At 40.8% G+C, this 27150-nt stretch overlaps 1 protein-coding gene across 6 annotated transcripts in view; it reads right to left on the minus strand.

The window, feature by feature from the left end:
• The window catches only part of LOC131108086 (signal-induced proliferation-associated 1-like protein 2), a 109560-nt gene that overhangs the window by 48173 nt on the left and 34237 nt on the right, over positions 1–27150 (minus strand). For all 6 annotated transcript variants that reach the window (XR_013625074.1, XM_058058840.2, XM_058058846.2 and 3 more), the window contains exons 2-3: positions 9325–11053; positions 3098–3231 (exon numbers count right to left, since the gene is read on the minus strand). Coding sequence is in view for 5 of the 6 variants with exons in the window: in XM_058058840.2 (XP_057914823.2) it covers positions 3098–3231; positions 9325–10834 (1644 nt within the window). In the remaining variant the exon portion in view is untranslated. The remainder of the gene's footprint in view (positions 1–3097; positions 3232–9324; positions 11054–27150) is intronic.

Below are 27150 nucleotides of genomic sequence, written 5' to 3' on the forward strand. Positions count from 1 at the left end.
AAAAGTACCAGATGGAGGGGTAGGATTTAATAAGCTTTGCTTCTTCCTACTCCTTTTGGACATGTGGAACTGTGAACTGATTATGGGATGCACTCAATTGTAATCTGATGCATGTTCAAATGAAATAAAACCATTACCATTACCATTTTGCCCAGCCCCAACTATCATACATGCCAACAATGTATACCACAGGGCATCTCCCAGTTTCAATCAACAATCATTTTCTCATGTAAAAGCAGAAGCAGTGCAAAAGTGCTTATTAAACATGTATCATGTATCAATGTAGAGGTGTTTTGATACTTCTAGTTGTAGTCTATGTGACACCATCTGTAGAGCGGTGGTGTCCTCTACTCATAAAACACCTATGCACCGTACTTCCAAAATGTTGAGACACACATAATAATATTACCTACTACGTAACATAGCAAATCATCACTCAAGTATTCACTTCATAAAGGCGCTAAATAAAGGACCGGATGTCATGAAATGGTGCAGGTGTACCCAATTCTGTGGCCTATGGAAGCATATTAAGGTTAGATCTCAGTGTGCTCCGACCATCTAGGTCAGCAAGTCTGGAACAGTGTTTTGATGATGGCTTGAAACATTTTGTGTCAAATGAAAATGGCTAAGCTCGTGCCTGCTGCCGTGAGATCCAGTTATGATACAATTTTATGTCACATCGTGCTATTTAGGGCAATGGCTCATTACAGCTCCGATGGGCAGCATTAACATCTCCCATTATAAATAATGAAAACAGTCTAACTGTACGCTAGATGTTAAGTGTTATTTCAGTGTTACGACCATTAATGTGCCAGTAACGGTTGACGCAAACAGCTTTAAGGTGCGCCGCCCGTAACGATGTGTTGTTGTTAGGAACATTACTGACACATTTACACCTATGAATCTCGCTGCTATCTGCACGGCCTGTGGACTTAGATGTCAGCAGGCAATGGTTGCCTGAGAAAGAGAGAGAAAGAGAGAGAGAGAGGCATGCTGGAAAGCAGATTACTTAACAGCAAGTGAGAGTGGGATAGAAGCAGGGAGAGCTGAGGCTTAATCATAAGCGACCATGCAAATAGACGCTCCAGCGGTTAAAACATTGTCTGCGTGCAACATGCAGGGTTAGCATGACCCAGATACATTGTTTTATCGTGGGAGTGCCGCCACGACCCAAGACTACTTGCTGGATATCGGTGACATTTCTTTGCCTCACACATCTGTTGCACCTGAATTATTCATTGGCTGAGACCACCGAGCATCTATCAGTGAGAGGTTCCCGTACCACCAGGGACGGTGGGACCGTGCATCCCGGTTTGTGGATTAATAATGCCGTGTGCACATTGGAAAGGAGAGTGAGCAAGGCCAATGGCAATGAGACGGCATCGATGTCTGCTAGCGCATGACCGACCGACCAAGTCACAACTGATACGGAACGGTTGGACACGTTTGGGTGGTTGATGCAGGCTTGGGAAGCATTTGTCACCTCTCCTTTTCGGGAGCGCTGAAGCATTTCTGCACACATACAGGCTTTTCACAAAGGAAGTCGTAATCACTCATCAACTGAAGCTGTTGGGCAAGGCAGGCGGGATGTTTGGCATGGCAGCAATGGGACTTGCTGCTTATTATATTATTATGCTCATTAATCAAGAACAGACTTTCTGATCTCCAAAAATGATGCAACAAGGGGAAAATGTCTTCAAAAATAATAATAATAACTCTTGTAATGGGCTGCACGGTGGAGAGTGGTTAGCGTGCAGGCCTCACAACTAGGAGACCCGAGTTCAATACCACCGTTGGAGTTTGCATGTTCTCCCCGTGCATGCGTGGGTTTTCTTCGGGTACTGCGGTTTCCTCCCACATTCCAAAAACATGCTAGGTTAATTGGTGACTCCAAATTGTCCATAGGTATGAATGTGAGTGTGAATGGTTGTTGGTCTATATGTGCCCTGTGATTGGCTGGTGAGACAACTGGGATAGGCTCCAGCACCGCCGCGACCCTTGTGAGGATAAGCGGTAGATAATGAATGAATTAATCTTGCAATGGCGCACCTTTTGGACTGTGATTTAAAACAAAGAAACGATGGGCTCAAGGGGGAATTTTTTGTTAAATAAATTAATTTTAGTTCATTAGGAAGGCAGGAAGTGAACAAATGTAACAGTTACCGATTGTAAAAGTACCAGATGGGGGGGTAGGATTTAATAAGCTTTGCTTCTTCCTACTCCTTTTGGACATGTGGAACTGTGAACTGATTATGGGATGCACTCAATTGTAATCTGATCCATGTTCAAATGAAATAAAACCATTATCATTACCATGCCTACAATGTATACCACAGGGCATCTCCCAGTTTCATTCATTTTCTACCGCTTTTTCCTCACGAGGGTCGCTGGGGTGCTGGAGCCTATCCCAGCTGTCTTTGCGCGAGAGGCGGGGTACACCCTGGACTGGTTGCCAGCCAATCACAGGGCACATATAGACAAACAACCATTCACACTCACATTCATACCTATGGACAATTTGGAGTCGCCAATTAACCTAGCATGTTTTTGGAATGTGGGAGGAAACCGGAGTACTCGGAAAAAACCCACGCATGCACGGGGAGAACATGCAAACTCCACACAGAGATGGCCGAAAGTGGAATTGAACCCTGGTCTCCTAGAACGCCGTGCCGCCCCTCCCAGTTTCATAATTTTCTCATGTAAAGTAGTGCAAACATGCCTATTAAACATGTATCATGTATCAATGTAGAGGTGTTTTGATACTTCTAGTTGTAGTCTATGTGACACCATCTGTAGAGCGGTGGTGTCCTCTACTCATAAAACACCTATGCACCGTACTTCCAAAATGATCTTAATGACTTGAACATGTCATGCTGAACCCGCAACGCTTGTGAGGATAAGCGGCACCAAAGATGGAAGGATGGATGGATTTTTTGCTGAGCGCGACATGAGAAATAGTCTTTAAAAGCATGTTCTGAGGAGAGGTCAGTAGAGAGCACTAAGGAAGCAGGTATCTCCACCGTGGATCAGTTCAAGTCCATTTTTATGACAGTAGGCAATGCAAAAAAAAGAGTAAACATCAGTGCATTAAGTTTACCTGACTGGTTCTGAAGGTGATTCGATAGTTGTACTGCATCCCGTCTTTCTCCTTTCCATCATCCAGCCGTTCCCTGCGGACGCTGACTGCCACAGGTCCCAGATTTTCATCTACACCAAAATAGTTTTGATGCTCTGGAAATTTATATAAAAAAAAAAGAGCATTGATATGTAACATTTATTTCAGAGCTTACAGATACTGATCATCTGGTATTTTCTGTGTCTTTGTATGTGTCTTTATATGTATTGAATGGTGTAAAAAGGGTTAGAGCTTTTAAAAAAAGGCAAGCTTTGACAGGGATTAAAATGAGACACAAAGGTCCAACAAGGATCTGAAATCAATTTTCTCATGATTACAACGCAAGGTCTGCTGGAGTTGAAGTTTTTAAAAAACACAATCACAATTTAAAAAAAAAAGGAAAAAATGTGCTCTGTTAATTTCCATTGTGCAACAGTAACTCATTACTGTGTGTGGATTTAATTTGGATATGAATGGATTTTTTTGATTTATTTTAAATTGCAGGAGCTCAGTGATGCAACAATGTAAGATAATCTTTTTGTTTTCAGATGAATCCCACAACAATCATACATGTCTAAGATCAGAAAATTATGGGATTTGTTCTATTTTTGCATCTGTTCCGTGTGCGTGCAGCTTAAATGCACATCGCCGTCATTGACAAAGCAGCAAAGCGCATGAATAATAAATGACCTCTATAAAGGTAATGCAGGGTTATCCATGTGAGGAATGCACGGCTTGTCGGGGACGGTGGACTGTGGGAAAATGCTCCGTGAGGCATGAGGTCAAATGCTGGTAGGATGCCAAGAGGCAACTGAATCCTGACTGTGTCGACTGCAGCGGAAAGTTTTTTTTTTTTTTTTTTGTCAACACATTTTCCATAACATGTCACTTGCTCACATGGCTTGGTGTTGACAATATGCCAAAGGTTGCCAAATAGATGACTTCGGTTGTCATGTCAAATAACACCTCGTGTTTGTCATCCTGTCAAACTGCGATGCAGAGCAACTTCAAACCTCCAAAGGTCAAACATCAGATGTGTTAACTTTTTATATACAACAGTATGTTCAGACATTAGCTTCTTTAGCCCAGTGTCTTGCTATGTATGTATGTATGTATGTATGTATGTACGTATGACCCATATAACAGAGGTAGGGAACCTATCGCTCGGGAGCCAGGTAGGGCTCTTTTGATGACTGTATCTGGCTCTCAAACATTTCTTACCACAATAAAAAAATTATTTTTGCTAACATTTTAAAGTAAACCATCACAGAAATGACTGTTAAAAATAATATTCAAAATCAACAACTTTCTTATGCATTTTAATTTGTCCATCTATATTCTGCTGCAATACGGCCAACCATATCTATCTTTCCTGATGATATTTTCCAGGTCAAACACCAAAACTTGATTATTACTGGGTAATGCTGTCTACCTCGGTCATTGAGATGTCAACATGTAAATGTAAACTTTCCTCCTTTAGTCAAATAGTCACCTAGCTAAAGCTGCAGAACCAAGCCTTCTGATGAAGATGGCCAAAAGAATGAAATATGTCTACGGAGTACGGTGCAAAACTATGCAGCAGCAGAAGTTGTATTAATGGCAACAAGTATTTGATTTATTATTAGACACTGCGCTGCTCACGAAAGTGTGCTGGCCACACCCCATTGGCGTGGGGTAGTGTGCCTGGTCTACACAATTAGAGCCCATTATATCTAAAACTGTTGGTCTTACATAAAAATGCACACATTTTATTGCATTCAATGTTTAAAAAAAATGTATATGGCTCTCACAGATACACATTTTAAAATATCTGGCCTTCATGGCTCTCTTAGCCAAAAAGGTTCCCGACCCCTGCCATATAAAATTGTTCTTGGCCTTTTGGATGTGGATGGAACACTGTCCGTTAGGGCACGCCTCGGGGAGCAACACCCCGGCTGATGCTACGATAGCTTTAGGCAATCAGTGAGATCAATGTTCAACAGGCCAGGCTGATAAAAGCCTCCTCTCAAGTGGTGACATACGGTTGCGCTTGTGTGAATGTGCTTTGTTTGTGCATGGGTGTGTATGTGCGTGAGGTGATGACAGACTTGTCTCTCTGATAAAACGCCTCATAAAAAAGGGCAAGGGCTACAGTCACATACTGTGAAAAAGCATCCTCTTGTAAAAAAAAAACAAAAAAAACGGACATTGTGACATGGTACTTCAGTTATCCAAGCTTATCCGGCCTGTTTTACGGGAGATGCTAAATACACTTCAGGAAACCAGTTCTTGCAAAATGAAGACAGGCAACATTTACAGTCGATAATTACCTGTTGAAGTTCAATTATACATGTAAACATACTGTAATAGTCTCATTAACCTCGCCAGTAGGAGCTGCAGTGAAGTTACACATTGACACATTGAGCTTAATTTAAAGCTGAGCATATTTTGGAGGACATTCAGGCATCCGACAGTGTTAAAGGTGAAGCAGCTGTTTTCTGCGGGGCTTAAAGGTTGGGAAATTCAATCTGCTGAGAGAAGCCAATCCTAAGACAGTGGGAAAACAGATATGTATAATGATGTGATGGGTTGGGCTGGCATGTTATTTGCAGCCACGCTCACAGGTGTTTTAATGGGAAGATCGGGGACCTTGACGCGGTTTCACTGACCCCATAGTTTCATAAGAGGGGTCCTCACAGTGCAACAGCTGCAGCACACCCTCTCTCTCTCTCTCACCTCTTCCTTCTCACATGACCAATCACAGCTTCTCAACAGGGTTGAGCGCAATATCACTTGGGAGGACATAACAGCTCCTTCTCCCAAGGAAGAGAAACATACGCCCTCGCACCCAACACAAGTCGGCTATTGTTCGAGCCCTTATATCATCTGGTCCTGAACAAATAACTGAACGGTCAAGATATCCGATATGATGATTTCAAGCTGCTCCGTTTGGAAACTTGCTCTCCCACTGTTCTGGCTTTTTCTCAAGGAAATAGATTCCACAGAGTCGTTTATTTTCAATGATATCATCGTTGTAACAATGATGATCGCTTTTGCATGCATTTGCAAACCTTGCCAACCTTGAAGAATTTGTATGAGTGCCTCTTCTCGTGACTTGAAAAATCAAAGGATGCTTCACTGTGGTATTTTTACAGGGCCCCTATGAGTTCCGTGTTAACGGAATTGCTGAATTGCAGAAATGAACAAATTGTGAATGAAATACTGCAGTGATTTTCAACCACTGTGCCGCGGCACACTAGTGTACCTTGAGAAACCGTCAGGTGTGCCATAAGGAATTATCCAATATCACTTTTTATAATTAACATTTATTAATCATCATTTGCAAATATTATGTCAATAGCCATTATGTCAATAGTATACATGGACCCAAATATTCCAATTGCATTTGGTTTATTTGCTCAAACGGAAAGAATTGAACAGGGATGGAATATTCCTTTAACCAATCCGATTGAGGTATCTTGTACCCGCTCAAACGGAAAGTTGCCAGGGTGCGTTCTTCTTCGTGGTGTTTTTCTTCTTCTGTTTTTTGGCGGTTGGCAAGCAGCTTTCGTGTGTATTACCGCCATCTGTGGAACAGAATCTAAACCCTTCTATACGCCATTCACAAGTCCAGTCTTATTAAAAAAGAAAATATATATCTATATAAAACATGTCCCGAGTTTAATTATGATTAATTAATTAATTAATTATGATGTTTAAATTTATCCCGGGTGCGTTCTTTCAGCGCATGCTCAGATATGACGTAACACGCAGATCCAGACGTTCTTCACTTTTAAAAATGGAGGCCAGCAATCGGCACTGGACTAAGCAAAGTTTGTTTTTGATTCAAACTAAATTTCAAGACTGGACAGACGAAAAACTGGCAATACGGAGTTATTCCAACAAGTGAAAGAAAAACTTGGGGAAGTCAGTATCACGTGATGTTGATGTTTACGTTTTACTGGGCATGCCCTATTGACTATTCTGGTTGATTTTCACAACGCATGTAGACAAGAGATTGGAATATTCCTTTCCATGGATACCATTGTTTCCCGAAAGGTCATTCGGAAAGAGAAAAAGTGGTCATGTAAAAACATGGCTACTGTGGAGTGTCTGTGGTGTAAAGACTGGCAGAGCAATGTAATATTGGTCCGTGTGGCAACACCTACCTTGTTCCTCCGATAGACTTATTGATGCACGTGTGAGGTTGTGGTGACATTTTGTTATTGGTGTGCCACAAGATTTTTCCAATGTAAAAAACGTGCCGTGGCTCAAAAAAGGTTGAAAATCACTGAAATACTGTCATCGTGAAAAGAAGAAACCTTTGTGTCTTGGATGTATTTCTCCAGCGGAACCGCTAAATCGTGGCAGAATATAACAAACAGGACCACGCCCCCTCCTGGCCAAACGTTGCAATTAAACCTTTAAACTCATCTCTTACGGAGCGTCAATGGAAGCTAGCTGGGTTGGCTTAGTTTAGCAGAGCATGCTAGTACAGCTCAATGTGTGTGCTCACAGAAAGTTGTGATTTATCGATTTACAATGTCCGCTGGCGTTGTACAAGTTCTGAGTCAAAATAAGAATGAACAAAAGAAAACACACTTTACCACATTCTGTCTAATTTTGTAACCAAAAAACGGGAATTGCATCGTCTTTTTTTAACCAGAAGCATGAATGGGCATTGGTTTAATGAGGATTTTGTAGCGCAGACATCCTATTAGAAAAGTAAACCAAGCTACATCCATTTCTGAAGTACTAAGCAATATTGTCTGATGGTGTATGTAATGCATTTATAAATGTAAGGATTCTTGCATTGAATTAACAGGAACATTTTTTTTAGGAATTTAGGAACAAATTTGCAAAGGTTAAAAAAACAGTGATACATATTTAGCAATAAAACTGCTATTACTTATTAATGTCAACATTTAATCCTTTTCATGTTACAATATGCCCTTTGCTGTATTTTCCCCATTTTATTTATTTAATGTGCTGCCAATAACAACAAGCCACAGGCCGCAAATGGCCCCTGGACTGCAGTTTGGACAACTCATGCAACTTATATTGCTTTGTCAGTTTTGGGCGTGTAATGTGACTTCTACTCTTTGAACAACCACAACTCTTGTCAACTATTAGCTTCCTTCACGGCGAGAAAATGATGGTAATTAAAGAGAAGGGGAGTGTTATTGCAGCTGGAAGTAATCGGTGCGTTATAGCCGTCGTTTTATGTTAGGTTATGTCATTTATGAAATGTCGGCGTCAAAATGTGCGCCATTTGCGAAAGTTTTGTACATGTTGGTTGAACATAAATGTCTTGAAAGAAGGTCTACCACAAGCGTATGAGAAGAAATAAACCTAATTTTCACCACCTCAGATATGGCACAGTTTTGACTGTTACTTGCAATCTATATTTAGAATATTATCACAATTTTGTATTAATGTCGACGGCTGGTACCCGTGTGAGTAATTATTAAAAACCGCAGTAATTTTGCTCTTCAGGTCAGGAGAGTTGGTCTAGAACAGGGGTGGGCAAACTTTTGGACTCGCGGGCCGCATTGATATGACAAAATTAACGGGGGAGGGGGCAGACTATATATTTTACACATAACAGTTTACACATAAATTGTCATGCAATCTGCTATTATTATTTATTATTTTATATTTATATTTAAATATTTTTAAAATAATAAAATATTATAATAATCACAATAAAATTAAAATAATAATTATTATATTATTATGTAAAATATGCAAATATAACAATAATATTATATATAATTAATATAATTATCATTAATATAATAATTATAATAATCTTAATAGTTCTAATAATAATTATAATAATCTAATACTAATTATAATAATCTAATAATAATAATAATAATTATTATTATTATTATGTGCTTGTGTCCCTTTTTTCAGGAGCACTTTGTAAACAACAGACCATGTCAAAAAACGAAATTGATAAAACCATCAAAAGGTTGGCTCAGGCCATGATGCCAGGTTGTATGTTGAGTTTAAATGAAATACTTTGGAAAGATTGGGCGGGCCGTATTCAAACACTTGGCGGGCCGGATGTGGCCCCCGGGCCGTAGTTTGCCCACCCCTGGTCTAGAATCAATCAAAATGTATAAATTGTGCATTGTTTCACATGTTATTACAACAAAAAAGCATGATGGGTAAAAAAAGCTGATATACAAAACATTGTAATTTGGTAAAAATGTCTTTCTTACCTTTTCCGTAGAAGAACTTGTGGTAATAGTATGCACCAAGGTCAATATGCTCAATGATGTAACGTTTGACCTTCTCCCTGTGGATGGGCTGGTTCTCTCTTGGCACCTCCAGTACAGAAACACCTGCATTGGTGCAGTGGGAGCTTAGAGAAGATTCAAAGGAGCAGCTCTCGGACACGCCACTGTAGTTGGCATTGTTGGCTCTGGAAAGCGAGATCTTTCTCTCGCCCTCGCCACCGATTTCATTGCGAAAGTGCGGGCAGCCCAAAACCAGGCTATTGCTTTTCCCGTCCCCGTCGTCAGCATCCAAGTTCTCCTTTGGGTTCAAGTCTTCTCTGCTGCCTAGTGGTGACTCAAAGAAGACCGAATTTCCGCCGCTATATGCGGTGGCTCCAGTATCTAGTCCTGTTCCTGTTAAAGCACCGGCACCACCACCGCCGGGCGCTGCCCCCGGTCCGGCTGAAGCTGCTGAAGCCCCCGTCGTTGTGTTCTTTCTCTGGCTCAGGTTAGCTCTGCTAGCTACAGCTTCGCTGATGTTAAAAAGAACGCTCTGAACATCGTAATGAGCGAAGCATTTTTGAAAGCTGAGCGGCCGTCGGTCATCCTCCAGAGACAGTCTCAAAGCGTCACTTTCACTTTTAATTGTCCGCAATTTCCTGAACAAAGACGTTTCACATGACTCTGACTTGAGGCGCCTCATGAAAGATTTCTCCCGTTCCCTGCTGTAAAGGAGAGCGCTGTCTATGTAGTCGTATCCTGGAATGGTGACAATCTCCCCCCTGGCAATCTGGGCTGCTGTTTGTAAGCTCGGGGAGAGGGAGGCGTCACACCGCAACAACTCGGGAAAACCCAGGGGCGGTACACTCCGGTGGTCCAAGGTGTCCACTCTGTAGCCCTTGAGCATTGTGAAAAAGCCGTCCTCGCCAAGGCCCTGGCGGTCAATAGATGATGTACTTCCATATTCCCGATGTAAGGAGGCTCCGGTGTTTGGATTAACGGCGGTCTGGTCTAATACGTCTTCAGAGTCAATGTCACTGATGGTGACGTCACTGTTGCTACGCTGTCTAATCGGATGAAGACCTTTTAGTGGCGAGTGGCCGAGGAGATCGCTCAGTGTATACTTTGCATCCGAGTAGTCTTCCTCCAAACAGACTGGTTCACCTTGCTCGAGGATTTCCACAGTATGGTCCTGCTGGCCGTTCTGAAATATCGGTATCACACTCTGATAGTTTAGTGATGGTCGTCCATCCCAGCCGTCTTTCCTTGGCGGCCATTCCGTCACCCGGGCCCGAACGCCCATTTTAGGCATTGCCGGAGTACCGTTTGTTTTGCCGGGAGCTTCAGGTTTGCCCTGCATGTTGGAGCCTGGTGGTCCCATGCTCCCATTGAGGGCTTTGAGTTTCCTGCTAAATAACTCCTCTGACTGCATGGATCTGGTGTATTCTTCTGGGCCTCCCACAACTCCCACTAGTTTTGAATTATTATCAATCACTGGGCTCAAAATACTCATATCTTGAGAGCAGACTCCTTGAAGAGCAGACTTCTGTGGCCCTTCTTCATTATATCATGTGATGGTCCTGCTATTAATAGGACGAGAAGAAGCCTCTTTATTGAGTGGATTTAGCAGCCGTTGTCATAATTCACAAAAGGCCACTGCGGCAACGACTGGCACACGGCATTTGGAAGTGAGGGACAATGTCTGGAGTTGAGCCGCCCAGAAGAGGAGGACCTATGGCACAGGGAAGGAAACACAGAGAAATATGAACACACATTGACTGAAAACCAGGACATCTTGATATAAAACATGCAAAAAAGCGGATCTTGTTCTTCTTTCAAATGATGCCGCTCGCTGTGTTAAACAAATGAGTGTTACATCCTGCGACAAAAGACACGTTTGGTAGTCCATATGTAAGATTTTAAGTTGGAAAAAATGGCCTCTTACTAACCTGGGATAGCCATAGCATCTGAAATGTACACCAGACACGGGCTTGAGAGCTCTTCAAGTTTATTTTGCCAGACCGTGCAACAGCCTTTCCCCCCAGCACACACAACCGGCCTCCCCAAACAATTCACCCAGCCCCTTTTACCCATGAAGGGCCAACCATAGTTCCCGATGAGAGGATGAGGGTATATGTCTAAAAGGTACCATGTTTACATTTATAACACCCTTCTTTTATGTTACAAAAGTCTTTCAATAGTACCACACTGACGTTTCACTTCCTGTATACATTTAAGCACTCGATTACACATTACAACTTAGATTACCCAACTACCACCCAGTTAATCCCCCCCCCCTCCTCCAGGTGACACTTGGGAGAGTCCAATCAAGGTGATTAGCCTCTGGCCTGCACTCACATGGGCGCGCCTCCATGTTTGTGGCCGACCAATCACCTCAAAGAAAGGAGAAACTGATGAGAAATTAGGAACAAAACCATTCATTCATTCATTCATTTTCTACCGCTTTTCCTCACGAGGGTCGCGGGGGTGCTGGAGCCTATCCCAGCTGTCTTCGAGCGAGAGGCGGGGTACACCCTAGACTGGTCGCCAGCCAATCACAGGGCACATATAGACAAACAACCATTCACACTCACATTCATACCTATGGACAATTTGGAGTCGCTAATTAACCTAGCATGTTTTTAGAATGTGGGAGGAAACCGGAGTACCCGGAGAAAACCCACGCATGCACGGGGAGAACATGCAAACTCCACACAGAGATGGCCGAGGGTGGAATTCAAGCCTGGTCTCCTAGCTGTGAGGTCTGCACGCTAACCACTAGACCGCCATGCCGTCTGGAACAAAACCAATGACTTCTAAATGAAAAACTAACTAACTAAGCAATTAAACAACTTAAATGGAAAACAAATATAATTAAAGTACTAACCAGAATACAGTAAAGTCTCGTTATATCGATATTCTCGGGAGTCGGAAAAAATACCAATATAACCGGACTATCCATATATCCGATCCTGCGCTGAACTGCATTAAAAGTGGGCGGATCTTTGATATGGCATGTAATTTTCTACAATAAATTTTGTACTACAGTAAATAAAAATAAACTTACGCTGTAGTGATTACCGGTTACCGGGACATAGTAATTCACCCCGGAACTATCGATAGGGAAGGTGTTGCCACCCGGAGGGGTAGGCGCAAGGGACGGGTGTTTTCCGCTGTGTGTGCTGCACTCTGGTGGTGGAAGTGTGAAAAATAAAGTTGACTGGAAGCAGCCGTTGGCCGTGTTCTTTTTTGGTATTGAAATCCTTGAGCAAAGATTGATTTAAGCTGCTTTTGTATCGATATAAGCAGACCAAATTGGCTGGCGGGAGATGAAAAGGGCATCGTAGTAACCGGATTATCATAATAACCGGGTATCGTACTAACGGAACTAATTATATCATAAAAGACTAGAAATTTGCCGGGAAATGAAAATAGTATCGTAATAAGTAGTAATTCGTTTTAACCGATATCGATATAACGAGACTTTACTGTATATGTAAATAACAAAAGCCAACTATATACACAAATAGAAACATGACAGTGTGGAGGTGGGGCATACACCTGATCAGTGAGGGACGATTGGCAGCTCCCTCACCCCGTACCACCAAAAGTAGCTCTTTGGAATATTTGAGAAGAGAATGGTCTGATAACCAAACAGATGTATATCAGCTTGGCCAATGTAGAACAGATGGCGGTGAAGCAAATTGCGGTAACAGGAGGCAGATGTTCATCTCCGTGTTTACATGTACAAATATCTGATACAACTGCCTGCAGGATCAAACCTGCAAATAATGCAGCAGGGATATTTTTTCACATCCAAGCCTACTTTTTATGTAATTTTGTTGTTGGTTCAGAAACAATTAACAAGATCCTGTTTAGATAAAAGGGGGACTACAAATGTTTTAATCAGAAAGATATTATGAGGCAAAATTCCTGCTAGCATAAATTCACAAGGGAAGCTGATCTTATCATTTTCCTCTCAACTGAACTAAGAGAATAATAAACAAAAAGTGACATTATTGACATTTGTATTCAATAGTCTCATGTAAACCGTACAATGTGCCTCTCTCTGTTAATAATACCCAAAATGGTCCGCTGATAACCTCACCAAGTCATTACTGCATGTCAGAAACTGATTTTCTTTAGCTTTTATCCCCGCTGACAAAAACCAAAAGCCAGACAGCGCCGTGGAGTGGTTCAGTCACTCGCAGTGTGACGGTATGGATAAGTGTCTTCGCTGGAATCGATTAAAAACCAGCTGCGTAAAAAAAAGTCAGTTATGTAAATGTGTGTGTTGGCCCAAACACAACAGCATGCTCGTAGAACATACTGTACATAAGTACTGTAAACAAGTTAAGGAACTTAATCTCCTTGTACGGTCTCATTTAAACCACAGGCTACATAATTTAAATGGACAACATAATAAAGATCGACATATCATCCTCGACCCTAATAAGTGTTTTTGTAGACCCTGTGGGCTCGGTAGAGGACATTTAGGAGTACATTAATCTCACTGCACAAATAAGATCTACAAGATGCTTCGACCGCAAAGAATGTCAGTCTTTCTACGCTGACCTAAAATATGCTTTCTTGTTCTTTGGGGAAAGTGTGGTTTATTTTTCTCACTGCCGCAGTCATCTAAAACATCACAGAAAATGGGGAACTGCTTCTAGTTTCATACTTTAGCAAATGTAATTGGTCATGTAATGGCTGCTGTATTCGAGTGCCATTCGAGTGCCCCCCCAGGCTTTGTTTCAGCTCTCGCCAAAGGCCCTAAACATTTAGTCTACTTCCAGGCAACTGTTTATATTTCGCCGGCATCTACCAATAACAGGAGGACAAACTATGTTGGAATGAAAATGTGGGTCACATTCAATAACTACACATTCAAGCCTATGTGGACCAAACGCAGTACATGCATTAGTCAAATATATAAGCTCCGTCATGAAAAAATGTATTATCTATTACCAAGTAAATGTCTTTGTAAATGTCATCTGTATAAACCAGTCATTATTTGCACTATGACCCATTTATCATTGCACTAAAATTAATATATCTGCAATATGTATGCTCCTGTGCAATACTATGTGTATATTTTGGATATATCTTGTTAAATTGTCTTTTTTTACTCTACTTTTGTATACTTTTTTTTAACTTGACTACTGCACTGAAAGGAGAAGCTCTCCAATCTCGTTGTACATCTTGTATAATGACAATAAAGGCCATTCCATTCCATTCCATTCTTTGCTTTGCTCACAATTTGTCTTATTTATTAAGAAAACTCTCATTTCCATGACATTACGGTATTTGAACACCTAACAAATCTCTACTGTAAACATTTTCAAGTCGGACATAGAAATAAAGCATGTCCAACCATCCACTGGGGCATCATTTAGTGAACCAGTAAAGGGATTTCTTTGTCCGCAAAAAAATTTCTACCGAGTATTTTGTACCAAGGCTCCAACACATGAAGAATGGAGTGAAAACCCTTGTTCTCCGTCAGGACCTAAGCCTGGCTGTCTTTACAGATAAAACAGGCTTTAGCATCCATTATGGATTAGATGCGAGCGGAGTTAATAGCCAGTTGTCTGGCATATTTTGCAAAATCGCATTTGTTTTATTAAGCTGCCCTTTTTCTCTTGTAAAACCCAAACCTTAGATTTGAAGTGCGAAGAAGATTGAATGAATTTGGAACACTTTTGTCTTCCTTTTCCATGAAATATTTAAATTCATAAGTGAAAAAGTCAATCACTTGCTAAGTGGCTAGAAGCACAAATGTATTTTTAAAGTGGGAAACACACAAGTCAAGAAATCTGTAAGAGATATTTGGCTATTTAACACAGAAAAATCTATCTAAGGTAGATATTGTAATTGTGAAAGAGAAGGGAGATATGTTTCTGGACTGGTTACTAAACAGCATGTGATTGAACACCGTCTTTTCATGCAACAGCAAAACGTGCCACCTGTTTAAATACCTTTATCAAGGGTCACAATGTAACAGATTTTTTTTTCTTTACAGATGAACAAAGAAAGTGACACGCTGCAAACAAATGTTGACTTCTAGGCTCAGCTCAGCTGAATGACTGGCTACAGACAGATAAGGCATGCTTCATAATAAAAGGCAAAGATGCTGTCCAATTACCTTTTCTCCTGTTTATCATGTTGCAGAGAACCCAGTTGACTATGGCCAATAGCAGACTACACCCTGGATTGGCAGTCACTCGCAGAGCACATACAGACAACAATTCAACATTAACAAAGTGTGGCTCAGAGTTATGTACAGTACGTTATACTGTATGGCAGCTGCATCGGCCCGATTTCATGGCGGGAACCTAATAATATAATAACCTAATAATCATAATGATCTCAGGGAAAAACTACATTTAAAACACTTATACGTATCCTAGGACTATGTTAAGAAGCCATAGCATTTCAGTATGTGGAATCAAACTATGGAATGGATTGAGTAAGGACCTCAAACAATGCACAACGATGAGCCAATTCAAGAAACAATACAAGCAGTTGACGTTTGCTAAATACAAGGATGAAGAGTCTTGAACCAGTCATGATGTGCTATACATATCACTATATTGACACTTACTATGGTACCCATTATGTCATTGGATGCTCATATCACCGCCTACTTCAGTATGTGAAAAAAGAAAAAAAAACATTTATATTAGGAAAGCAGGAAGTGAACAAATGTAAAAATTACAAAATTTAAAATAAAAAATAAAAAAAAACTCAAACTATATTATGGAAAGCAGGAAGTGAACAAATGTAACAGTTACCGATTGTAAAAGTACAGGATGGAGGGGTAGGATTTAATAAGCTTTGCTTCTTCCTACTCCTTTTGGACATGTGGAACTGTGAACTGATTATGGGATGCACTCAATTGTAATCTGATGCATGTTCAAATGAAATAAAACCATTACCATTACCATTACCATAGTAATAGCACAAACTACTGTTGTGACCATAACTCACGACCAGCTAAAACTCAACACTGAACCACCGACATCACTTCCTGTCTTCCACACATCTGTCCACCTACCACTAAGCCCTCCCAGGGAACACATTTACTGTGACACACATGAGCAGGAGTTATGTCTTAAATTGTTTATTTACTGTTATTATGTCTACTATATTGGGTAATACTAGTGTTTGTTACTTCTTAAACAAATCAGGAATAGTAGTGTGCAGTAATATTTATGAACAATTTATTAGCATATCACCTTGTAGCTTGTAGCTTTAACAGCATGTTTACTTCCGTTTTTCCATTGAGTGCTAAGCCTTCTGGGTAATGTTGTACACATCCACATTAACATCTCTGAAAAGGTAGTCACACTATGATTATGAATCAGTTTAAATTGTCTACAGTGAAATTGTGTATATCTAACTTCTACAGTAACATTTATATCTAGTATAGTTATGAGATATGCATTTTATGTATAGTTTCTGTAAAATCATGTATAGACAATTATTGAAATGAATGATCACAAATGTTAAACTAATGACAGTGGGTGTAGTTGAACGTTATCATGTGTAGCGAGCAGTGGATTAACTATGGGTTTCCATTTATGGTGACTGCTGACTGAGATAAGGGATAAGATTAAATAAATCCTGGACCTTAGTCTGGTCTGGAGCAGGCTAACTCCACATCCACAGAATAAATCTCTGTGTTAATTTATGTCAGAACCCCTTTCCACTATTGTGTAAGCGGTTCACAGATAAATGGAGCGCAACTTAATCCCTTATCCTAGTTTTGTGCAACAGGGCCCAGGTAAATAGCCTAAATAATTTGCCTGGTTGTTTGTGTTGCTATGGAAGGTCACGAAAAGGTGAGAGGGTTTCTATTTCATGTGGGAGACAAGTCAGGGTAAACTATTGAACATGGTGGTCTGTGTTCTCCTTCCCTCATTCTATTAACTACTTTCCCTGTGACAGTGATTAATGAACACAGTTGTAGCATGTCTCCTTCCACCTCTAAACGCGCCACACCCACAACTAATGGAGAGTGTGGCAGACTCCACGGTCAGCAGAATGTGTCTATTGTGTGACCTGAAGGAGGCTGTTTTCTGTTTTTACTCCATAGTGGCAGCGTGTTCTTAGAAGGTAGCAGATGGCGGGTAGGCGGGCAGCTTTCCTCATAGCCCCTTATTACTAAAGTGAAGGATAGTTATTATGGATGTTTAAGACACAAGGGATGATAAATACAAATAAAGGGAGGAGCAAAAATGAGACAAAAGAAAGCCATAAAAACAAGAGAACTCAAGAGACTGCATAGATCCCCCAAGGAGGAATAAAAACATTTGATAGCGGCCTGAAGAATGTAAGCGATACCATAGTCGATATGTTGAGAATGTTCCACATAAAGTCGTATCGCACATTATGAAAAACCGAACCAGAGTAAGCCATTTCAGAGCCAGGGCCAAGCCTCCATTCCTACATCCATCCAATTTCGATGCATATGCTGGAGCCTATCCCAGCTGAGTTTGGGCGAGAGGCGGGGTACACCCTGGACTGGTCGCCGGCCAATCGCAGGGTACATTTAGACAACCATTCACACTCACATTCAAATCTCCCATTGTCACATGAGATATCTAAAATAGAATATTTTTCACCTCATCAAACTACATTTTGTGGCAAAATGTTCGACAAAAACCAGTGGATGCAATTCACCGTTTTTCCATTTCTACCTCTGGCCCACACTCACACTGTTTTACAGCATCCGGGCTTCCGCATGTTTACATATTTAATCACTTTCGTTTTCAAGACCGTTCTGGTTTTATTGCGCAAGGTGGTGGTTATCGTTAATGACTGTCAAGAGGTGCATTGGCATTAATTACATGACTCGACAATGTTATGCTGTGTATGAAGAATGTTGCCGGGTCGTGGCCTAGCTCTTCCAGGCATGCTTTGGCCAGCCAAGTGTACTAGTGTGCTGTGTTTGAGTACAGGTCAAAGAGCTCAAACTAGTCCAATGAACCGGAACTATGGGTGCCCAAGCATGGCATGGATGGCCTAATACGCCCTCAAACTTGCTGAAAAGGAGTAATAAATGTGTCTTACAAACGAAAGACCATTTACCATTTACATTTTTTTTTGCAATATTCTCACAATCGACCGGAAAAATCCCAAAGATCGATGAGTGGCAATGTGAACACATTGAAAGTTAGTGATTTGGTCCACAACATAGTCCAGGCTGATATGTTAATTTGTTAATTTGCAATGATAATAGGTCTGCTTTCATGAATGACTTAGGAAATGACAAAATATTCACACCTGAAAAGCTGAAATCAGAGAATATTTATATTTTAAATTAAAAAAAACAATTCATTGAAAAGCAGTTGTCGATTAATAGGATGATTGGTTTTGGAGTTAATACAAATTTCAGACCTCAGGATGGATAATCAGTTATTTTATACACAAAAAAGGGAAGTCTAAATTTGTCCCGGTGGCCATTCTGGAATAGATTGTGTTCATTCGATGTTGTACAGTACATACTCTAACTCTCTATGCAGTACATGAGTTTGAAACAAAAGGCAGCAGATGTTCACTTGAATCAGATGCAGGTCACATTTTTGGTGTCTTTGGACTCGAATTGACGATATCAAAGACTTGTGACTTGACTTTTACATCAATGACTCAGGACTCGAGTCGGATTTTAGTCTGATGACTTAAAAATACTTGAATTTCAGTGAGTGTGTTGAGTAAAATGCATACTGCTACGTTCATTTTACCTTCTTCTGCTCCATTTTGGAGGCGATGGTGAACATAAAACAACGGATACACATCAGAAAAGGAGTAATAAATATGTCTTACAAGCGAAAAGCCATTTACCATTTACATTTTTTTTTTTGCAATATTCTCACGATCGACCGGAAAAGTCCAAAAGATCGATGAGTGGCTTGTGATCAAAGGGTTGCTTACCCCTGCAGACGGACCAAATCAATGTGAACACATTGAAAGTTAGTGATTTGGTCCGCAACATAGTCCAGGCTGATATGTTAATTTGCCTAAAACATTGATAATAGGTCTGCTTTCATGAATGACTTAGGAAATGACAAAATATTCACACCTGAAAAGCTGAAATCAGACGATATTTACATTTTAAATTAAAAAAACAATTCATTGAAAAGCAGTTGTCGATTAATAAGATGATTGGTTTTGGAGTTAATACAAATTTCAGACCTCAGGATGGATAATCAGTTATTTTATACACAAAAAAAGGAAGTCTAAATTTGTCCCGGTGGTCATTCTGGAATAGATTGTGTTCATTACACGGTACGTACTCTCTATGCAGTCCATGAGTTTGAAACAAAAGGCAGCAGATGTTCACTTGAATCAGATGCAGGTCACAATTTTGGCGTCTTTGGACTCGAATTGACGATATCAAAGACTTGCGAGATGACTTTTACGGGACTTGACTCGGACTTGAGTCTGATGACTTAAAAATACTTGAATTTCAGTGAGTGTGTTGAGTAAAATGCGTACTGCTACGTTCATTTTACCTTCTTCTGCTCCATTTTGAAGGCGATGATATGCAACAAAAAAGAACGGATACACATCAGTGTTCAACTTGCTGCTTAGTCACATTTTCTGTCTGTTTCCGACTTAGTTTTCCTTCCCTTTCCTTGCCTTGTCAAGCTCTCTCGCCTCTTCAGTCTTCTTCAAACATCCGCTTCCTGACTTAAGCGATTCCTTAAGACAGGAAAAAATCCTCAATTATTTTTTGTAACGTTTTTACAAAAAATTATTCTGATTATTATTAAATTATTCAGAGAATCGTAGCACCCCTACTTGCTCCTACCTCTGGAAGACAAGCAGTCGACGGTAGTTATCATTAGGTCAAAAGTACTTGGGAGCAGTTATCAGAGACGTGGGGGCCCGTTCATAAGATAAAAAGCTATCATCATTTTTCTATGATTCAATCGTTTAACTTAGAGGGAGGGTGATAAAAGTTAACAGCCCGCCATAATGTTTAGCACCCTTGCAACTTTGATGATGAGGGTATTAAAAAAAGGCGGCGACAAGTCAGACAGAATGAGATTTTAAATGATCCTTGTTTCCAGCACGGTAGGCATAAAGCCCCCCCGCTCCAGAGAGACCCTAATTTCATTTTTATTCTCTGATGTCAGATAGTCATCTTGATTCATTCAGAGGTAGGCGACCCAGCTGATCTGCAGGATCTTAAAATAATCCTCCGACACTGTGGCCTGATTTGAGGTCAGCCACGTCATAAAATGGAGAGAGGAAAATTACCATATTCTCCCCAGCATATCCGGGGATGAATTCTTTTCTGTCAGTACTATGCCATTTTACTTTGTCAGAACAAAAATGTCTGACGAACTCCGTGTTGGCCACTTTTGCTGTATGACTAAGCAACTGAAAATAAATAAAACTACTGTAGATTTCATATTTTCTTCTTATTCAGGAATGGAAATGAATAAAAGTGCCGCAACATGAATGGACAGTGTGTCTATTTATTACTGTACTATCGGGTGACCCGTATCACGCCACCTTCTTAGATCCACCATGGCTGTGCCATTACCGTTGATGTGTGTATTGTGTCATTGATTGACACATTTTGATGACATGTGGCTTGCAATGACACACTGATTGGTCGCTTTCACTGCAGTCATAATGGCAGATACCAGGCCGAGATATTCAGTCTTGGTCACACAGGCGACGAACAATAATATACAAGTGGGTTTTACTACATGGGGTCACAAGACACTCAGCCCAACACGACTATACGGTATATAGTTATAGGTTATCACATGGTTTATCTGGTGTCAGGCCAGGTATCATGCACCCAAGTGTCAGTATCGGTCGAGGGCTGATACTGGCACACGGATACTGGCACCATGTGATGATCTTATCACATACTATTTAATCATGAGCTTATTATCACGTACTATTTAATCAAAAGACCATTTTGTTTCCAGAAAATTTTCTGTTTATTACATGTATTATATAAACAGTGTAAACTGTGTGTTCACGCTCGTGTGCTGTTCTCTGATTGGTTGTTTCACGGGCACGATACCAGAGCAGCGCGCTCTGAGTGGACAGCTACGGGGGCTGATACTGGACATGGTTAAACTCTATATTTTATCAGTATCACTGCCCTGGGCTTTGACACAGTATCATTTCGGCCTTCTCCCGTATCATTCATGGGCGGTTTCTAGGGTACAGGGCCAATTAATACTGTAGTATGTGATAATTTCTACTACGCTACACTCTTCTGCCCCCACCCACTGAGACAGAGATGTGACTGTGCTCACTCTGTTCATGTTCTGTTGTATTGAACAAACGTTCCACAAAGTGAATCCGCCTCCTGCCTGTTGTTCATTGTCCCAGGCCGAGTGTCCAAGGGACTTAGTATAGTCTTACTATATCGTGGTGTATTTTTAAAATGAAGTGTACCAAGTAAATCAAGGCAGTTGCAATTGGATTTCTACATTCCTTTAGATTAGGGGTGATCGTTGACCAGTTGATCGAGATCGACTGGTCGATCGCAAAGGAATTGTGGGTAGATCGCATGGCATTGAAAAAAAAGTTGGTGCCACCCTATCATCCATCCTCACAATGGCATCTGACCTGACCTTTTTCTGACACAAGCGTCACTGCGAATGTGCATACAACTGCGCTAAGTACTGCAAAACTAGCAAGCTAGCGAGTATAAAAAGGGGGCTAAAAATGAGTGGAAAAGCTGGACCAAGTAAGAAGCCGAAAACCTACCACTACCATGCGGAGTGGGAGGAGGACTTCTTTTTCACGATGTTATTTTCAAAGTGCGTTTGCCTCATCTGTCAGTCTACAATTGCTTTACTTACCAAAGAAGGGAAATGTGGAGCGTCATTTTCGGACTGTTCAGAAAAACTATGACATCGAGATGACATCGGTAATGACAAAAAAAATGTACAGTGTTGTATTGTGCAATATAGGGGAGAAGGCTCTGCAGCATCCGCTGTAGAACAACCAGTTTTAGAGAAAGCTACTTCCCCCTAGCCATCAGACTGCTCAATGCCAAATAAGCCCCTCTACCTGCCCACATGCACACGCAAAACTTAAATTATTATTATTTATTCTAAGTTATTTAAATTATTTGTACAAATTACTGTTTAGGGGCGGCACGGCGGTCGAGTGGTTAGTGCGCAGACCTCACAGCTAGGAGGACTAGGGTTCAATTCCACCCTCGGCCATCTCTGTGTGGAGTTTGCATGTTCTCCCCGTGCATGCATGGGTTTTCTCCGGGTACTCCAGTTTTTCCTCCCACATTCCAAAAACATGCTAGGTTAATTGGTGACTCCAAATTGTCCATAGGTATGAATGTGAGTGTGAATGGTTGTTTGTCTATATGTGCCCTGTGATTGGCTGGCGACCAATGCAGGGTGTGCCCCGCCTCTCGCCCAAAGACAGCTGGAATAGGCTCCAGCACCCTCGTGAGGAAAAGCGGTAGAAAATGAAAATGAAAATGAATGAATGAATTACTGTTTAGGCTGTACATTGTTGTTCATATTTGATGTCATCTATTCTCCACATTGTAATTATTATTTATTATTATACGGGAGCCAGGCAACAACATTTCATTGGCGATTTCACTGCTGTAATATTGTGCAATGACAATAAAGAAAGTCTGTCTATCTATCTATCTATCTACACCAGCATATATTGTACATTGTAAAAATAATTCTCAATATATTTATATTAATATTTTGCATTTTTAGTAGGTGGGTGATCATTTTGACTCGGTGTCATAAGTATCTCTCAGGCTGAAAAAGTGTGTGCACCCATGCTTTAGACATATAGCATCATCCAGTCCAGTTGGCCTTGAGATAAAGGTCAAACATGTTTATTTAACTATACCGCTAAGCTACTCTGAACCTTGAGGTCAATGCAGACCTGTGATCATGACCAATTATCTTTAATAAAGCCGTGTGTAATTGAGCGATATTAATGTGCTTCAATTTCGAGCGGGCAGGAAGTAGAAGCCCGTCTCATCCTCGACATGTTTCGACCTCAAGAGGCAGAGGCCAAGCCTTGATGCAATCATCCTCTCTCTCACAGCCAAATTAGGGTGCAATGTAGGTTAGAGGCCAAGATGATTACACCAATTTTCCAACTCATGGACTTCATCATATAGTGGATCGGGCGGCATGGCTATGGGAAGCAAATTTCCAAGATGTTCCGTGCGTTAATTATTGGCCTCTTGTAAATTGGCTTTGACCGTTTCACGGTGACAGGCTCAGACATTTGGATGTGTCACACTATAAAAACCTCACAGGAAGGGGCAAATCTAAGTGTAAAGCAAACAAACCCAAGGGCATGGTGCTTGTGCTTCAATGGCCATTTGCTTCCTCTGTCAACTCCCAATTAAAACAATGAGGCGCATTCCGTGTCACTCCGCAGTTAAATGCGATCACAATTTGTGCTGCAGACAGTGTTTATGTTTCACCCTCATTGGACATGACTTAAACTGTCTTAGTCTTCTATAGGGAGAGAATAGTCATGCGTGATAATATCGAGCGACACTGACATAAAAATGAGAATCGTTCATTCCGGTATCGATTTTTCTACCCCTGATAATGAGCCACATTTATTTGTGGATTGTAAGTTGTCTTCCTTCAATAATTCTAATCTAATATGCTTTGTTCATGCATGACATGCTGAAAGAGCTCAGTTTATAATTTAACTGATAGTATTAATATATATATTTGCCTTTGCTCTGATATTTATAGGTTATCATATGGTTTGTCTGGTATCAGGCCAGGTATCATGCCCCCAAGTGTCAGTATCAGCCCGAGACCGAAGGTCAACAGTCTTATGTTATCAATGTCTGACAATTAAAGTTCCATTAATCAAGTTTGGGTTTTTTGGTGACTGGAGAAGCACTAGGCACTAAGCACTCGTGCGCTGTTCTCTGATTGGTTGTTTCACGGGCACGATACCAGAGCAGCACGCTCTGAGTGGACAGCTATGGGGGCTGATACTGGACATGGTTAAACTCTATATTTTATCAGTATCACTGCCCTGGGATTTGACACAGTATCATTTCGGCCTTTTCCCGTATCATTCATGGGCGGTTTCTAGGGTACAGAACCAATTAATACTGTAGTATGTGATAAGGATGTTTATGTGATAAGGATGTTTATCACATACTACAGTATTAATTGGCCCTGTACCCTGGAAACCGCCCATGAATGATACGGGAAAAGGCCGAAATGATACTGTGTCAAATCCCAGGGCAGTGATACTGATAAAATATAGAGTTTAACCATGTCCAGTATCATTCTCCAGTCACCAAAAAACCTGAACTTGATTAATGGAACTTTAATTGTCAGACATTGATAAGATAAGACTGTTGATAAAATATTATTGTTGAAATATGTTTGCAATTATTGTGTTTACACTGTTTAGATATAATACATGTAATAAACTGAACATTTTCTGGAAACAAAATGGTCTTTTGATTAAATAGTACGTGATAATAAGCTCATGATTAAATAGTATGTGATAATAAGATCATCACATGGTTTGTCTGGTATCAGGCCAGGTAGGTATCATGCCCCCAAGTGTCAGTATCAGCCCAAGACCGAATTATGCCACACAGAATTGTGCAGCTTTCTGAATGGTATACTTAACAGAATTATTTAATTGGACTCTTATTTGTGAATTCATTCAGACTAACCGGTCGACTGTCGGAGAACCTTTTATTTTAGTTGACTGCCATGTTTTTTTTAAATTACACACGCATTAAGCTCCTTCAAAAAGCATTCAGGAGTTGATTTATATTTAATCAAAATGTCCATCTGCGTGGCTTAATGAATGGTGGAAAGTCACTGAAAGGATGCATGCTTGTGGATTTAAAAAAAAAAAAAATCATGCAATTCCAAGTATTTTGTCAGCAGTTCGAACCCCGCTATGACATTTTATCCATCAGCTTAGATATTGATTTAGTTTCACACGCGACTGAGATGACAACCAATCTGTCGTAAGCCGCTGTCCCAAATAACTGTTACAAAAGGAAGCTTTTGCCAACACTTGGTCAAAAATAAAAAGCAAATACAAAACTTCAAAACCATCAAATGCTAAAATGATTTACTGGTAAATTTGCCCTTGCAACCAAAGTGTAGGAGCTTATTTATGTCGGGCAGGAAGATGGCAGTGGGTGTTAAGTACATCAAATTGTGCAAGGAAAAGGAAAACCAGACCTACCATTTTTCCACCTTCCATTACCAAGTAAGAAACTAAAGAAGCTGCAATATGTTACCTCTGTTTGCTATGAACATGTCCGAAATAAAATGTAACCTCACAACAAAGATAAATACACCACCAAGTGAAAACCCAATCTTCTAGCTCCATACTCTCTCTTCTTATGACCAGACCACCAAACACCCCTAATGTGCTAGTATGGCCTACAGGGCTGATAAAGGCTGGTGTGACTCGAGTGAGGGTCACACCCTTGAGGGAGAAATGGAAGGCAATGAAATGAGTTCCTGCCAGCTGCTTGACTGGGTCTTATGAGTTAAGCATGCATATCAGGCCTAAATGAAAACCACACAGATTGATGCGCTAACTACCGTTGTTGAAAAATCTTCAATGCACAGGTAAGATTATGTTAGGGTTTTTTTTTTGTTTGAATGCATCCCTGCATCACCTTCATATCACATCTCCGACAGGGTGAGTGAGACTTTATGGATTCTATCACCCCAGAGTCAATAACTATATCATCTGTCCTTCCACACAAAACGGGAGAGACAAATTCAAAGCAAAGTCAAGCTAAATCCTCAAAAGGAGACAGAGGCTTACCCAAACCTGGCACCGCGGTAAATAAGCTTTTCAGCTACTGTGAGGATGTGCCAAAAACCATGTGACCCCATTCATGGAAACACTTCAAATAACTGTTGGTTTGGAGTTATATGTAACTATTAATGAAGAAATACACACTCCTTTTTTAAAAGTTACTGTCATAAATATGTTAAGTGTAATACAGCAAAGTACAAAAGTGGGGCGGCAAGAAATTGTTTACATTTAGGTCACATGTCAATTGTCACAAAGTGTGTACAAACCAGTACACACTTAAATAAACACACATTGGAACCTGTAAAGTTTAGATGTTCACTGAACACATGAACTGGAGTTCATGAATTACATCACACAAGTTAAGCCAGCGGCTGCACAGCGGTCGAGTGGTTAGCGCGCACACCTCACAGCTAGGAGACCCAAGTTCAATTCCACCCTCGGCCATCTCTGTGTGGAGTTTGCATGTTCTCCCCGTGCATGCGTGGGTTTTCTCCGGGTACTCCGGTTTCCTCCCACATTCCAAAAACATGCTAGGTTAATAGGCAACTCAAAATTGTCCATAGTCTATATGTCTATATGTGCCCTGTGAGTGGCTGGCCACCAGTCCAGGGTGTACTCTCACCCAAAGACAGCTGGGATAGGCTCCAGCACCCCCTGCGACCCTCGTGAGGAAAAAGCGGTAGAAAATGAATGAATGAAGTTAAGCCAGCATCGCAGTACAAATGCTGCATGTTTCGCTCTTTGCTGGTTCGCATCATTAATGCCTTCCAGAAGAAAATCATGCGCATTTTTATAGTTTTACAAATACAGTGAATATATGCGCATGCGTACAAATACATATAACTGACGGCTGAAGGAAAACTGCACTTTTTTTATATCTTCATCGGAGACATGAGTCTTGAGGTAACTTTCCAACGACACGATTTGGCAGCAACACATCACATGGGCACCATCTTCCTATTATGCCATGGATTCCTGTCACGACAATAAATATATAGATTTATCGAACAATAATAAAAA

The sequence above is a fragment of the Doryrhamphus excisus genome, linkage group LG20 (assembly GCF_037039965.1).
Source record: "Doryrhamphus excisus strain RoL-2023G ecotype Guam linkage group LG20, RoL_Dexc_Guam_v1.1, whole genome shotgun sequence".
Taxonomy (NCBI): domain Eukaryota; kingdom Metazoa; phylum Chordata; class Actinopteri; order Syngnathiformes; family Syngnathidae; genus Doryrhamphus; species Doryrhamphus excisus.